The following is a 16,866-nucleotide window of genomic DNA, read 5'->3' on the forward strand; positions in this document are numbered from 1 at the left end:
TTTGCATAATTCTGCACATCAGAACACCAAATGCCCTAGAAAAGTTCAAGACTAAGGCAAAAGATTGAATTTAGAGAAAGAAAGTAACCAGAAAACTCATCCCTAAATTTGGTGTTTGCATAGTTTGTTAGAATCGCATAGTCTGTTAGATTTGCAATCCAAATGGTTGGATTTATTATTAAAAAGGTAGTAGACAAGACTACAGATCAGATTTGGCATTTAGGCTTGACATTTCAATAGAAAAGTCTTTACCTAATCCTGACATAATTTTATTCAAGTGACCTCAAACAGTGAATGGCATCATTACATCACCATAGCTGTATCTCTCCATTTCCCAATTTGTTATGTCTGGAAATCAATGCCAAATTTCACATTTTCAGGAGAGAGAACATGTAGCTTTTCACCCAAAATTTAATTAAATCCAACAAACACTCAATTGAATTCAACAAATCTTGAATGCCTAGTAGATGCAAGGCACCTACTCAGTTTATAAAATAGTAGTGAAAATAACCAACATTTTTGAGCACCTACTATGTACTAAGTACTGTGCTGTTTCCTTTACATGTGTTGTTTCTTTTAATCCTCACAAAACTCTATGGAGTAGGTACTATTGTAATCTCCACTGTACAGATGTGGAAACTGAGGCACAAAGAGGTTAAGTAGCTTGACCAAAGTTACTTGATTGGATCCAGGCCTTTTTGATTCCAGAGTGCATGCTTTTAATCCACCATGAAGGAGACAAAGGGCTTTACTGTCTAACGTGACAAGGATGTGCAGGATAAAGGCAGAACTATGGATAGTAGATATGGCCCTAAGGGAGGTACACAGCATTGCGGAACTCAGGGGTGGAAGAGGATCTGCAAAGTATGGGCAGTCATGGAATTCTTCCTGGAGTAGGTAGCTTTTGAGCTTGTACTTAAAGGATGTGGCTGAAATTGTGAACCAAGGTGACCTGTGTTTCAGGTTAGAAACAAAGGTGTAGAGGTAGGGATGAGCAGGCTGTGTCTGAGATCCAGTTTGGCCCAAACATACATCCAATTAGGGAAGTAATAATAGCCACTGTTTATTTCTATCTTTTATGTATCACGCTCTTGACAGATGTTATTTCTACTTTTTAAGACAACTCTACAGAGTAGATATCATTAGCCTTGATTTATAGACAATAAAATGAAGGCTTTTGAGGTGTCACAGGGCAACTAAGTGACAGGCAAGATTTGAACTGGAGTCTTCCTGACACCACATTCCTGCCCTTTCTACTTTTTCATGCTGTCTTACTTTAGGGAGATAGAAAGCTAGGCTGGTGCCATATCGAGAAAGGCCTTGATGACTGAGGTGAGGAATTCTTACTTACCTTGGCAGGCAGAGGAGGGCAGGGGCAAAATTCAAGCTGAACTCTGGGAAGACAACTGCAATCTTTTGGGCAGTAGAAAGGAGAGCCTGAATTAGAAGAGCAGAGGTGCAACTGGACAAAAGGGGAGTAGATAAAAGAAATATGTAACAATGGAATTTAGAGACTTAATAACTGATTGGGTAGGAATAAGGCATAGAGAAAAGTATATAACATTTCTAAACTTTTGAGCCTCTCTGTTCTCCGAAGGGAGTTCTGCAATGGCCATTAACAGAAAAACAGGGCAGGAGGAGGAACTGGCTTTGTGGGATTGAGGAGGGAGAAAATGATATACTTAATTTGGGAGCTGGGGGTGGTGGTAACTTCTACATCTATGTGGAGATGAGTAACAGACAATTGGAGATTTAGTCAAGTCTGGGGCCAAGATCCAGTTACACAAAGAAAGTTGACAGTCAAAGCCATCGTAATCAGTGAAGACTATAAAGTGCAGAAAAATCCAATCTTAGTGTCTACTAAAGAAGTAGGAGAAAAAATAGAGCCCACCTATTATGTGCCTAGCACTGTGGAAACTACTGGGAAGGGTGACAAACCTTTTCTCATTAAGCTTCCAATATTGTTCCAGAGACTAATTACTCTCATGAAACTACGAGAAAATAGTACAAAACTTAATATACTCAGAAGCCATTATGTAGAGTATAAACAGTAAGAGTTATGGGATGTCGAAAAGAAGAGAGGTTGATGTGTTAGAGGTATTCGGGAGGTAAGAGAGAGGGCAGGGATTAGCACAAAGTATGGAGGTGGAAACTGTGCGTAGGCTGATGTGAGGGTAACATTGCTCCCCGTGTGGTGACAGGAATTTTTGATGTTTTCTCTGTTGCCCAGGAGATAGCCTGGAGGTAGAAAAGTATCAATAGGCTTTGGAGTAAGGGAGATTTCAAATCTTATATCTGCCTTTTACTGATGCTATAATATTGGGCGAATTACTTAGTTTTTCCGAACCCATTTCCTCTTTTTAAAAAAGTGAGCATAATACTTAATAAGATGGTTGTATAAATTCAGTAAAGTAACATATGAAAAGCATCTATCCCACTGCTTTTCACCGAAAGAGTGGGGAAAACCTAAATAACTCTTTCCTATGTTGTTTTTCTTGCTACCACTTGCACCGTTGGGATACCCACATTACCTGTTCTTCCCTCCAGCACAGCTTCCTGGAGACACAGTACACATCTAACATACGTGCGGGATTTTTGTACATCCACTTATTTCCTATTCAGGCACAGCTATAGGCCCTACAAAGAGGGTGCAGTAACTGCCTCCTGCTTTTATTGATACGATCTACTCAACAAGCATTTATTGAGCACCTACAATGTCCTAGTTACCGTCCTAGGTCCTGTTGGGGTATAGAGAGATACTCGAGATACGTATCCTCAAGATACTTAAAAATAAGAAACAGTCTCTGGCTAAATAGCTATTGGAGTTCAGAAGGTGGAGGAGTGTAATGGGTAGAGACCTTGTGTGCAATGAACACCGAGAGGAAGGTGGCATGATTTGCGGAAGAGACGTCATTTAAGCTGTCTTGACAGATGATAGAATTTACCATGCAGAGACCGGGGAGAGGAAAAAGGTATTAGAAGATATGTTGGTCGCAGAGTTTCTCAAAGCACAGTTATATCAATGCCAATACCTAACTGGAGGAAACTCCGTTTTGCTTGCTTTGGCATCTTAAGCCAATAGACAGAGTGCATGCTGAACAGAACTGCAACCCTTGCGAATAACACGGCCACAGTGACAGCAGTGGGTAACTGCAGCAGCCGCAGAGCTGCAATTACTCTAAAGCTCACTGGGGTAAAGATTCATTTGGACAATTGGTGAATTGTCGTAAACTCTGAGAAGCTGCAATTTCCAGACGTCGAGTTCATCTTCGTCAAACCCCCAGCTTGTTTTTTCGGCTAGGAGGTGAAATGCGCAGCCAGAAGGCCCAATTAGCGTCAGCGGAAAGAGGGCGGGGTGGGGGGAGGTCTCCGCTGCGGATAACTTTGGCTCCTCCCGAGATCTGCAAGGCTCAAACTTCGCCACACTAAACATGGCGCCCTCGAGGTTCCTCTCCTCGTTTCACCTCGCCTTCACCTTTGGCCACACTCAACATGGCCCTAACCAAGGGTTGCATTCTTGTGGAACCGTCTGGGGATAGTTCTCGCGATGTTTGCCCGGGCCCCTACTGCTCCCGCCCTGCCTCGCGCCGCCGCCGCCGCCGCCGCCGCCGGCGCCGCTCCTCCTCCGTGTCAGTTGTTGGGCTGTAATGGCGACTGGGCCGCTGCTGCTGAAGTGACTCCCGGGCGGGGGAGAGGGGCCAGACCTGCGCCAGAGGGAACTGCAGAGAGCCGCAGCTCAGGGGGTAGCTTGCTGTGGGGGAGGGGAGGCAGCCTTTCCGTCTCTCCTTCCTTCTCTGCAGACCCGCGGATCTCGGGAGCCGGTGCGAGGCGGGCACCCGGTGCGTCCCCGGAGCGGGGAGGCCAGGCCCGGCAGCCCTGGGGCAGGTTGGGGCGGCGTCACTGTACCCTCCGCCAGGCCCTGCGGGATGCACCGTGGGAGCCGAGGGCGGAGGCGACACTCTCAGGTGAGTTGCGGGAGGACCTGGCTGGGACCGTGGACGCTCTCTTAGCCTCCGCAGCCTCTGTCCGCGGTCCCGGGTCCCCAGTGGTGGCGAGAGAGGTGGGGCGGGGCGCGGGGAGCCCTGGCCCAGCCTGGCGTCGCCCTCGGGGAACCTTACTGGGTCCTGAGGCTTTGCGGGGAGGGCCATCCTGAGACTTCGGTTTCAGGTCCCACCGGTGCCTGCCGAAGACGGGATTTCCTTCCTTACCTGCCGGTCCTCCCCCGCTTCCCCCGCCCCTCCTCTCGTCTGCAAAAGATTTGAGATGCCTCTCTCCTTTGGTCTCCAGAGAAGTGTCCCTTCTTCATTGGAGATCAGGCATATTTGGGGAAATTCCGGGCAACTGGCTCCAGTGGCAAGCATGACTAGTTTCTGTTCCTTTTTGGTGGGGATAAACATTCCTAAACGTAGGGAAAACTTTGATCTTGTGTTCCAGTCTAGCAGCTGCTGAATGTAGTCTACTGATTTATTCACAAATGATGTAGGGGGAGATTTAAAAAGCCTTACGCTTTGAAAGTTTACGTAGCATTTTTCCCCGCCCTCTTTTTAAATATAGCCCAACGTGCTAAATAATATTTAGCTAATGTCACAACATGGGTTGGAATTTGGCTGGTTTTTTAGTTTTCAGATAGGAAGTCGCACATATAGATTTTAATGTGGTTTTAGTGTAGTAGCAAATCCTTCATATAGGAAAAAACAGGTGGTCAGGAATAGTGATCAGTATCCATGTACTCCACCTGATTGTTTTGTTTTGCTGGTGATCCTTGTTTTGAATTTGGAAAAGTCGTTAATGGTTATGTTGCCATGTTAACACGATACCTCCTCCTGTATTTTAAGGGTTTTAAAGAAAAGGCTATCTTAGGCAGACCTAGTAACAACTTGAGAAGGTTTGTAGAGGCAATGATAAAATACTGAAAGCTGCTCTCCATTTAAAAAATTTCTTAGTTTAAAATATTGTTTTTAAATAAGGCAGTGTGCTGCTAATAAAGTGAGATTGTGACTTTGGGGGATTGGTTGTTAGACCTATGGTAGAAGTTTCTTCAAACCCATGGGAGTGTAATAATTAGTTTTGGTGTGCTAAATTGACAAACGCCATGCAGAGTAATAAAATATATCTGAACCCTGGAACGGTCATTGCGTTGGATTTAAGATACTTTAATCAGAAAATAAACATAAGCTGGAATACATTGTATGTGTGGATAAATACATGTGTATCTCATCTTCATAGTCAGTAGCAGTACTTCCTGTTTGTAGTGATGGTGAGTTATAATATGTAAACAATTTCGTACATATGTGAAAAGATTTTTCCGAGATTTGTTGGTGTGTAGTGTTAGGGAGGAGCGTTAATACTTCAACAGCCAACCTCCTGTGGGGTAGTCAATTTATGAATTATGGAGTTTTGAGTTTTCTTCTGTTGCTTCGGATTGCCAGTCTTTTGCCCGTTTTATAACGCTTCTACCATATCATGGACAGAAAAAAGACATGTAGCCCCTGTCTAACCAATTTTATTTGTTAAATTGGTATAAGTTATAGTGAGAGCAAAAAAGCTGCTGTCTAAAATAACTGACGTCATTTTTTGGTGTGCTTCCACATACATTATTTTATTTAGTCTACATAGCAATTTTGTGAGTAGGTTTGGCAAATATCTTACTTTGCAGTTGTGGAAATTGACACACAAGTAAGTTCGTTTATTTTTGTGAATGCTGCTGTTATTTCTGCAGATGATTGAGAATTAGTTTTATTTTCAATTTTTTTTATTGAGATATAATTGACATATAACATTATATTAGTTTCAGGTGTGCACATAATGATTCCCTATTTGTATATATTGGGAAATGATCACAACAATAAGTCTAGTTAACATCCTAGAATTAGTTTTATTTTAAATTGAATATTAATGTAGATACTTCTGGCATTTGGTTTTTTAAAATCTAAAAAAAATTCTATTCTTGTTCTTTTTGACATGCCACTTGCTCCTTATGCTGATGACTGTCACTTCTTTAAAAACATTAGTACTTTCATAGCATTTTGTTAATTATTAACAAGTCATGAATTATTATAATGGATTGCATTAGTTCTGTATGTACTTTTTGCTTGAATAATGTTCCTAAGAAATTGTAGTTAATTTGTCATCACTCATTTTGTTTGGATACTTACTTCTGTCATCTTTGGTATTTCAAATCATTTATACTCTTGGTTATGTAAAGCAGATATTCAAGCCACATAGTCAGTAGCATAACTGAGTAGTAACAACTTGGTGATTTTATTGTAGAGACAACTGATGATTTAAAAAGTTAAATCACCATCTACACTTCTTTTTTTTAATTTTATTTATTTATTTTTTTCCCCCAAAGCCCCAGTAGATAGTTGTGTGTCATAGCTGCACATCCTTCTAGTTGCTGTATGTGGGACGCGGCCTCAGCATGGCCAGAGAAGCGGTGCGTCGGTGCGCGCCCGGGATCCGAACCCGGGCCGCCAGCAGCCGAGCGCGCGCACTTAACCGCTAAGCCATGAGGCCAGCCCTCCATCTACACTTCTGATTGCTGTTTCTGCAGTGTGGGACCGGTTGTTAGATAATTTTCTTTTTTCCCCATGTCAGACAATTTCTGGTGTCATAAATAGTCCAAAAACCCTGAGTAAACAAAAGATTGCGTAGTTTTTTCCTGCACTAATACTTTTTGTTTATTGTTACCACAAGTATAACTCTACATTTACTAGTGCTTATTTGGGGTTATTATTTGCCTTTCTTATCTAGTCCGTAAGTTTCATGATGGCAGAAATCCTCTATTGATTACCGTGCACCCAATGCCTAGCACATAGTAAACTTCCACCAATATATATTCAACCAATAAATTCAAAAAATTCAATAAATATTGGTTGAATAAATTGACTAAAGTGTTGTCTCGGTATAATATTTAAAAAACAAAACAAAACACTAGTTCATAGTTCCTAGGCACATCTCAACTCTTCTTCTTTTTTTTTTTTTTGTGAGGAAGATCAGCCCTGAGCTAACACCCCTGCCAATCCTCCTCTTTTTGCTGAGGAAATTACAGTAATTACTCTTAATTACAGTATTAGGATTTTTAAATCTTAAAGGCTGACTAGTTTAATTCCCACGTTTTATACATAAACAAACAGAGTATCATATAGGGAAATATCTTACCTATAGTTGGTTTCATAACTGGGTGAAGAATCCACTGTCAGCTGCTAAGTTTACATTTGTTTAAAGTGTCAGATAATTATCAGATCAGAGGATAATTGTGAACAACCTGGCCATCTATTCTATATCAGTGTTAATTAAAAACTGAAAACAGGACTGTCTTTTCATGAGTCAAAAATATTTGTTAACAATGAATCTCAACCCTCTGTTCTGTCATTGGGACTATAAATTGGTACAACTGGAACAATGTTCTTGAAGGACATGTGGCATTATCTACCAAAATTAAAAGTGCACATATTCTTTGATAGAATAATTTCATTTTTAGGAGTGTTATTTTACAGAAATTTTAACACTAGAGCCCAAGAACAAATCTATAAGGATGTTCATTTTAGATTATTACAAATAAATGTGAACATTTATAAGTAACAGAGAATGTCTTAATTGTCCATTGGTAGGGGAATAGTTAAAATTATAGTATATTTATGCCATGAGATATTATGCACTTGTTAACAGGTTGAGGGATTTCTGTATTTACTTCATGAGAAGCAACTGAGCTTATCCTTGAGTGCAGGGACCATGCAGCAAACTTTCTGGGTTCAAACCCTAATGGCACCATTTATTAGCTGTGACCATTTGCAAGTTACTTAAACTCATCTATAAAGTGGATATAATTATAGTTCTTATCTGACAGGGCTGTTGTGAGAATTAAATGAGTTAATATTTAAGCCCTAGGTAAGCATAGTAAGCGCCACATAAATGTTTGCAGTTACTATTAGGTACTGACATGGAAGAATGTTCATAATATAATGATTGAAAAAATAGGTTGTACTACACAGTGGAATATGATTCGTTTTGTACAAACACACACATAGGCAAAGAAATGTAGTTTGATTTTGTATGTGCAAAGGAAAATGTGTAAGAATCGACATTAAACTATTAGCAGTGTTATCCCTGGGGGAGTAGATAACTTTCCTTTTTTTACTTAAGACACTTTTGTATTGTTTATTGTAAGTCCCGCTTTTATAATTTTTGAAAGCTTTTTCCTAAAAAAGAAAATATTGGAGCAGAATTTTTCTTCAATTATACAGTCATATAAATGGAGTTGTTTCTCAGAGATCTACAGATTTCATCAGCCAGATATCACATAATTGGATTCTATTTCAAAACTTTTGTTGATGAAAGGTTAAAATTAATCTATGAAAATTCCTACTAAATGTATTTATTTTTCTGCTAGCTTTGTGACCTTAAAGCTCATTTCTTAATTTACAAAGTAAATACGTAGGTTAGATCAGTGTTTCTTAAACTCAAGATTCCTAAACTGTGCCCAAAAGTACCTTGGAGCACCATAGTGAACTCACACAAGCACTGTGGGATATTTTTAAATTTTCGAGGGAAACAGTAATATTTGACATCTGTGGGACACTGCTCAAACGATTAGTTTGAGATAGTGCACATGAGATTGTGCTACATTCCTTTCCGTGACAGTATGTCTTCAAAAAACTAGGTTTTGGAGGGCTGCTGTGATAAAAAGCAAGTACTGTGTAAAAATCAATGTGAAACAGTACGTGAAAGTGGTAGTGTCCAAAGTGATTTCAAGATTTGAGAAGTTGTGTAATGTGTATTAGGTGCACACATCCCATCAATAAGTAATGTGGTTATTTGGTAATAAAATAAAATATTTTTTCAATTTATATGTATTTTTCAAACAGCTACTAAGTTGTCAGTATGTAAATAGGTTGTATGGTCCTAACTACCTAATAACTATAAGTGTTAGGTGTTTTTTGGCCTGGGGGCACCATGAAAAAATTACAGAGAGACTAAAGGTTCTGTGAGCTGAGAAAGCTTGGGAATCTCTTGACCTCTTTTGACTAGGACACTACAGTAAGAAGTATGTTTTTCATGGTGACACAATATACATAAATATGAATATTTTTATATATAAAATGGAATGAAAGTTTTACTAAAACAATACCCTTCTACTTTTGATACCCTGATATTCTCAATTCAGTTCTGTTTGGTTTCATTGAAACAATACTAGCTCCAACCCACCAGATTGGGTTTTTTTGACCTATGAATGGGTCATTACTACATGTTTGAAAAACGTGAGGCTAGATGACCCTTAACTTCCAGCTTTAATTTGCTTTGTTCTCTGATTAGTTATAAACAAAGTTGGACTATGCTTATACAATAGATACATCTCTGAAAATTTGTGTAGATGCTACATTTTTCTATAATGATTTATTTTAAATACTATAGAGAAATAACAGTGTAAAGGAGTTCTGTTTTTTTTTTTTTAACAAATAGAAGGATATTTTTGTGAACAGAAGAATCAGATTTATCTTTGAGAAGTTTGGGTTTTGGTCATTTTTTAAAAAAAGTTAGCCACTTAAAGTTTTTGTTGTTGTAAGTGGACTTGTAGAAGCTGCTTATGGAATTGCGGTGTCCCTTCCTTTTTAAAACTAGATTTAAAAAATCATTCATGACTAATAGCGCTGGCCACAAGTTAATAGGCTTCAATTCATTTTCATGTCTAAATCTTTGAGTATTAAAGAATTTCTTTTTAGCTTTGGGCTTGTTTTAAAATATGAAATGTATATGTACACATATAACTATTTTTTTTTTTTTTTTTTACATATTACCATGAAAGAAATTTTCTGCTCAGGAATGGTTAACCTCTTCATATTGTATGAAATAATCTGTGGTTTGTGTTTTTTTTTTTTTTTGCCTATTTGCATTTAAGAATGGATTCTGAGACTTATCATTGGGACCATCATCATTCAGCAAACAGGTCTGGAGCACCTAGTGTGTGCTGTGTACTGTGAGGAATAAAATATCATTCCCACAGTCCCATGTAAGAAACAGATATGTAAATAATAGTACAGGAGGTAAGAGGAATGATAAAGTGCTGTGGATTCACAAATTGGGAGCAACTACACTGCATCAAGGAGTCAGTAAAGGCTTCTAATGAAAGAAAATTTAGTTGTGTTTGTTTCCTTAACAGCCTCTAAATTAGCTAAGTTACTGAATGTGGAAGGACACTTTTCAAAATTATTTATTTTTCCTTATTTTCTTTCCTCAAAAAGTGATAAGTGCATCTCCTTTTAAAAAATTCAAAAATATACCCACTGACAAATCGGTTTCCTATCATGGAACCTCACTCCATCTCCTCTGAGTTAACCAGTATTAAGTTTCTTAGGTATCAGGGAAGCTTTTGCAGTGAAAATTGCACACTTCAGGGCAAAAAATAATCCTGACTTGCAAACTATAAGACATCTTTATGGGGATATATTCCTTGAAATTTATTTAGAAGAGTCAATATTCAGGATAGCTAGATAGCGGGTAAGCAAAGTATAGGCTCCTATTTCTGTTTTTTTTTTTTTTTTTTTTCTTGTTATTCCAGGTCCTATTTGTTGTCTTCAGTTCTCTTTACCTTTAGTCAGGCTCTAGTTTAGCTCTTAGTTTCCTATCAGTGGGGGACATTGTGTCTTTTGTGATCCTCACCCTGCCTCCTATACTCCAGAGGCCAAACTGGTACCAGATGTTACATAGTTTTCTTTTGGATTTCCTGGATTACAGTTTGTTGAAGTTTGTGTGTTGTAAGTAAAAAGAGGTGAGGCTAAATTCTCAGGCTTTTTGTATATTGCAGTCATGTACCACATAACGACATTTTGGTTAATGACGGACTGCATATATGACAGTGGTCCCGTAAGATTAGTACCATATAGCCTAGACTATACCATCTAGATTTGTGTAAGTACACTCTATGATGTTCCCACAATGACGCAATTGCCTAACGATGCATTTCTCAGAACGTATCCCTCTCATTAAGCAACCCATGCCTATATTCTGAGAATTTACTTGGAACAGTGTCATAGGTCTGACTTAGAGCTGGAATGTTTTCCACTTTTTGTTGTGTGGTCCCTACTAATTTTGTCCATTTTATATTGAAACTAGTATGACTATTGCAAGGTTGTCTTTTCTCAACCTTTCAGATGGAGATGGTTGTTATGTAGGGTCTGATAGAGATGAGAGAACTGAAATGTAGCAAAGGTACGGAAAATATTCTCTATGAGATTCAGAATGAAGTCATTTCTTTCATCTTTTACCCACAGGGCATGGCACATAGTAGGGGCCCAATAAATAATTGAACTGAATGAGTCTATGTGACTGAATGAGAGCACTGTTGATAAATGTGAAAGGAAAATTTACTGCTAGAAGATACTTGAAAATTGGCTATTTCAAAATGTCATCTTATGTCTTATTTGTGTATATACTGTAGGTGTAGATCAGCGTTTCTCAAACTTTTTGATGTCAAGACCACTTTATACTCTTGAGTTATTGAAAACTCAAAGAGCTTTTCTTTTTTTTTTTTTTTTTTAAAGATTTTATTTATTTATTTTTCCCCAAAGCCCCAGTACATAGTTGTCTGTCATAGCTGCACATCCTTCTAGTTGCTGTATGTGGGACGTGGCCTCAGCATGGCTGGAGGAGTGGTGCCTCGGTGCGCACCCGGGATCCGAACCCGGGCCGCCGGCAGAAGAGCGCACGCACTTAACCACTAAGCCACGGGGCCGGCCCGCAAAGAGCTTTTCTTTATGTGGGCTATATCTGTTGATATTTACTGTATTGGAAATTTTAAATATATTTATTAATTTATTTAAAGTAACAATAAGCCCATATCATATTAACAAATAACTTGTTCTATTTATTTATTTTTTAAATTTTTTGTTACATCCATGCCAGTCCTCCTCTTTTTGCTGAGGAAGACTGGCTCTGAGCTAACATCTATTGCCAATCCTCCTCCTTTTATTCCCCAAAGCCCCAGTAGATAGTTTCATGTCATAGTTGCACATCCTTCTAGTCGCTGTATGTGGGACGTGGCCTCAGCATGGCCAGAGAAGTGGTGCATCGGTGCGCGCCCGGGATCCGAACCCAGGCCGCCAGTAGCAGAGTGCACGCACTTAACCGCTAAGCCACAGGCCCGGCCCACAAATAACTTTTTTAATGAAAAATAATTATATTTTGCAAAACAAAAAAACATGCATTGAGAAGAGTGGCATTGTTTGACATTTTTCAGATCTTTTTAATGCCTGCCTTAATAGAAGACATCTGGATTCTCATATCTGCTTCTGCATTCAATCTCTTGTGATATCATATGTCATGTAGCCTTTGGAAAACTCCACTATACACATTCATAAGAGAATGAGAGTGAAAAAGACAAATAATATCTTAATATTATTATGGAAATAGTTTTGACCTCAAAGACGCCATCTGAAAGGGTCTCATCATAGACCTTTAGAGATCCCTGGACCACACTCTGAGAACTGGTGGTATAGATTATAAATTCAGAGTAGAAAAGGACCTTAGAGGTCCTTCATATAGTATGATCACCTGTGGTGGATATTTCTGGCTTGTGCAACTGTACTGAGATAGGGAATACTTTGTTTTTTGGGAATAATCATGAGTTGGCTTTTGGAGATGTTGTGTTTGATGTGCCGTTGAGATTTCTGAATAAGCAGTTTGATATGTGGGTTAGGATATCTCTAAGATCTGGACTGGAGTTTTGGCAGTCATTGGCATATAGATGGTATTTGAAGCCTTGGGCATGGGTCAGGTCACCCAGAATATGGTGTTGGAAAAGAAAAGAGCCGAAGGTCAAATGCTCTTGAACCTCAGGCTTTAAAAGAGAAGGACTAGCTAGCAAAGGAGACTAAGAAAGAGAACTAGAGAGGAGGTGAAAAATCAAAGTGGAGTGTATGGAAGCCAAGGGAAGAGAGGGTTTCAAGAGAGTGGTCAACTGTGAGGAATGCTGCCAAGAGGTCGGCAGGTTGAGGACTTGTTATTTGAAAACGCCCGTTAGATTTGGAGATGAAGAGGTCTTTGGTGGTGTTAGTGAGAGCTGCTGTTGTGGAGAAATGGTGATGGCAGCCACATTGGAATTGCTTGAAGAGTGATTGAAAAGTATCTTTAAATGAAGACTGAGTGTATTCAATCAACTTTTTTGAGAAGTTTCTGAAGGAAAAAGAGAGCAGTGGTGGAGGGTGCTGAGTTGAGGGATTTTTGTGTATGTGTGTGTGTTTTAATTTAAGAAGACTTGGTTAAGTATAAATGCTGATAGGAAGAATCGTGGTGAGGGAAGGAGGCTAGAGATACACATGAGAGAAAATATAATTGATGGTTGAAGTTTCTTGAGAGAACCTGGAGGTGGAGAGATCTTGAAACAGGTGAAGTATTCTTATGGCTCCTTTCCTCTAAAAGTTTTTTTTCTGTTCTTTTCCCATTCTCCCTACTTATGAACTGTTAGCCTGCATAATAAAAAAGTTAAATAGTAAATATAATTCCTTTGAATTTCTTGGCTATTATTTTCTCTCAGACATTGTACTTCTCTTATGAGGTGAATATTGTGGTGATACTTGAAGTGTGGACTCCTCATTGGCTTTAGATTACGTTTGCTATAAAGCAAATAGTTTTTAAAAGTTGCATCCTTATTTGATTTATAGGTACTTCTGCTTTGTATTTATATCATTTTAACCAGATTCCTTTTATATCACTTATTATAGCTTTAGTGAAACTGTTTCCATTTTCTATTGGCAAGTTAGAACCTTCCTTAGCTCACTTTGGAAGTTGGTTATTGTTTTGAGCATTCATTTATATTTTACATGCTGCAAATAGAATCATGCCAAATAGTAGTTTTGTTTTAGTCCTGGTGATATTGGACTTTAATCTGGACAAAGCAGTATTGTTTATGCTTTGACTTTTACATGAAATGACTTGTTTCTGTATAAGATGCCGGTTAAACTCACTGTAAAATGGACATTAGAATAAAACTCTTGAGTCACTTAAATGAATAATAAAAGTATTCCTAAATTTTCTGAAATTTAAGATGCAGTATAGTAAGGAGAAAAAGTGTGATAGAGTGATATAGATTCTATGTTATTGGTTTCTGAAAACTATGGTCAGTGCTAGGAGAGGAGTGGCCAACTCTTGATCTTTTAAAAACACAAACGTAATTGTGTCAGAGACCCTGGATGATCTTGTTCGTTTCCTTCTCCAGCTTTGTCTCTCCCCATTTTCCCTCTCCAACACATGAGACTTTTGGTTTCTTAAATTATGTTATGTCTTTTTTGTTTCAGGGCCGTTCCACATACTGTTCCTACTGTCTGGAAAGCTCTTTCTTGCCTACCCATAGCCAACTCCTTTGTTCATCCTTTAGGTCTTAGATTAGATGACACTTTCCTCTCTGCTTCCCAGATTAAATGACTTTCTCCTGTTATATGCTTCCATAGCGCTTGCATTTTTTTCCTTAATTATTTTCATCCCATTTGTAATATTTGTTGAATATCAACCTTCTGAGCAAGCCTTTAGACTCCTTAAGTGTTTATTCTTTTCATTGCTATATACCCACTGCTTAGCACTATTCATTCGTACTACATATTTGGCACTCAGCAAATATTTGTTGAATGAATGGATAGCATGGGTCACGTTGAGGAAAAGGTTTTTCATGAGTGGAAGAATATAGTCTGATGCATCAATGTGGGGAACAAGGAGTTTGCTAAAACATCTTACCTGCCCTGTTTAGGAGGGAGGAGAGAATAAAAAGCTTCATCTGTAGACATTTGTGAGGAATCCCTGTCCTTTGGTGTGAGTTTCCTAACAGTCAAGGCATGTAGGTTAAACGAGCATTCTCTGAAGAAGTTAAAATGCACTGAAGTTACTTTATGCTAAAATGCACTGAAGTTCTGTTTAATGAAACAAAAGTTGTAAAGAGGATAGAATCTAAATGGGAAAGCAAGGTGCTTTATGATGAAATTATGAGAGAGGATAGGGGATTGTTTATAGAGGGTGGCTGAATCTGAATATTATGAGAGGCATCATGTGAATAACCATTAAAAGGCTTTCAGAGGTTTGAAAGAGCGAGAGAGATCTAGATTTAATTTCCATTGCTGTCATTTCTTAGCTGAATGACCTTGGACTAATTCCATAGTCTGTCTTGATACTGTTTCTTCGTCAGTAAAATGGATATACAGATAGTTGCCTCATGGGTTGTGACAGAGATTTAAAATAATATGTGGAAAACAATACGGTCCTTGGCCCACATAGAAGGAACACAGAAAATGGTAGCTATGATTATTAACTTAACTGCCCCCATGGTCACCCCGCAGCCTGTAATTAGAGGTCTGTAATTTTGGCTTTTGATTTAAAGGGATTGTTGCTGTCAAGTGGTCTGGAGCTTCGGAAGAGAGATGTTCTCAGGTTGTTGGGGAACAAGATGAGTTCTCTCCACTGATGCTCATTTTCGTGGAATCACAGGTGTTTTTGGAGGTTTCGGACTTCAAAGAGTAGAATTGAAGATATTCTCTGGAGCTGTAGTTCTCAAAGCTGCCTGTTTGTTGGCCTCCTTGTCGACCTTTAAAAATACAGGTTTTTGGCCTCTTCTCAGACCCACTGATTCAGAATCTCTCAGGGGTGGAGCCTTAGCATCTGTTTTTAACGTGTTATGCAGGTGATTCTCCTAGAGTTGCTTGAGAAAGCAGGCTCAGGAGACAAGAACTCTGCAGCTGCTTTGGAGGAAGGCATTGTGTGGCTGCTCTGAAGCTCACTTGCAATGGGAATGATTGGGGATGTATGTATGGGTTATTTGGGAGTTATCTTAATAGGTTTAAAAACTAGCTACAGAAGTTGAGTGGGGGGAGTAATGATTTTAAAGTATTGTATTTAAAAGATATTTAAATGCAAAGGATGTTTTCTGTGTGTCCCTGTTTGCCATGGATTAAACAGTGAACAGATGACTTTATGGCTAAAGGTGCATTTTGACATGTTATACTGGCATCTTAAGACTAATATTTTGTGCATTGTCTTTAATAGCAGTTCACATCGTGTGCCCAAATTTTTTAAAAAGAAGTCAAGCATATTATCATAATGTTTTAATAAATGTGTATTCATATGTGTGTTTGTGTGTGTACATATGTATATATCAGATATCTCATTCAATGTGGTAAAGGTCTTTTTGAGTTTTGAGAGAAATTTTATTATGTTGTAGGTTTATTCATAGAGATAGTATCTTTTTTAGATTTAGGAAAGTTAATCATAAACACGTATAATATAAATATGAATAGTAGATATAAAAATAGGAAATTAAAGATGAGAACGGGAGGAGAGGAAGTCATATACGAGATTAATATGGAAAACAGAAAAGAAGTAAGAGGGATAAATATCATATGAGAAAATAGGAGGTGAATGGGAAAAAGAGGAAAATATACTACTACTATTTGAAGCGACCATACCAGATTTGTTTTCTAAAGAATGATTATAAATGTTTCCCTAATTTTAAGCAGATTTTCTTAAGTGAGACTATACTAGTGAATGAAAAAACTAGAGATGATAATAGGGAAAAAAAAAGTATTAAGAACCTCACTTTCCCAGGGCCGGCCCGGTGGCGTAGTGCTTAAGTTTACGCTTTGGCGCCCTGGGATTTGCTGGTTCGGATCCCAGGCGTGGACCTACATACCACTCACCAAGCTATGCTGTGGTGGCATCCCACATACAAAATAGAGGAAGATTGGCACGGACATTAGCTTAGCAGTGATCTTTCTCAAGCAAAAAGAGGAAGATTGGCAACAGATGTTATCTCAGGGCCAGTCTTCCTCACCGGAAAAAAAAAAAAAGAAGAAGAACCACCTCACCTTCCCCTTTCAGCTCATTTTAACC

General features: G+C 38.6%; 1 protein-coding gene across 5 annotated transcripts in view; it reads left to right on the forward strand.

The window, feature by feature from the left end:
• The first annotated feature begins 3,626 nt into the window (after positions 1-3,626).
• CEP350 (centrosomal protein 350) overlaps positions 3,627-16,866 on the forward strand; it is a 161,656-nt gene continuing 148,416 nt past the window's right edge. For 3 of the 5 annotated variants that reach the window (XM_087438599.1, XM_014783379.2, XM_087438607.1), the window contains exon 1: positions 3,628-3,965. Coding sequence is in view for 1 of the 5 variants with exons in the window: in XM_087438607.1 (XP_087294733.1) it covers positions 3,927-3,965 (39 nt within the window). In the remaining 4 variants the exon portion in view is untranslated. Of the gene's footprint in view, positions 3,966-16,866 lie in introns of all 5 variants that reach the window. The other 2 variants (XM_087438615.1, XM_087438610.1) reach the window with 1 other exon arrangement.

The sequence above is a fragment of the Ceratotherium simum genome, chromosome 2 (assembly GCF_057802395.1).
Source record: "Ceratotherium simum simum isolate JZ-2026a chromosome 2, ASM5780239v1, whole genome shotgun sequence".
NCBI lineage: Eukaryota > Metazoa > Chordata > Mammalia > Perissodactyla > Rhinocerotidae > Ceratotherium > Ceratotherium simum.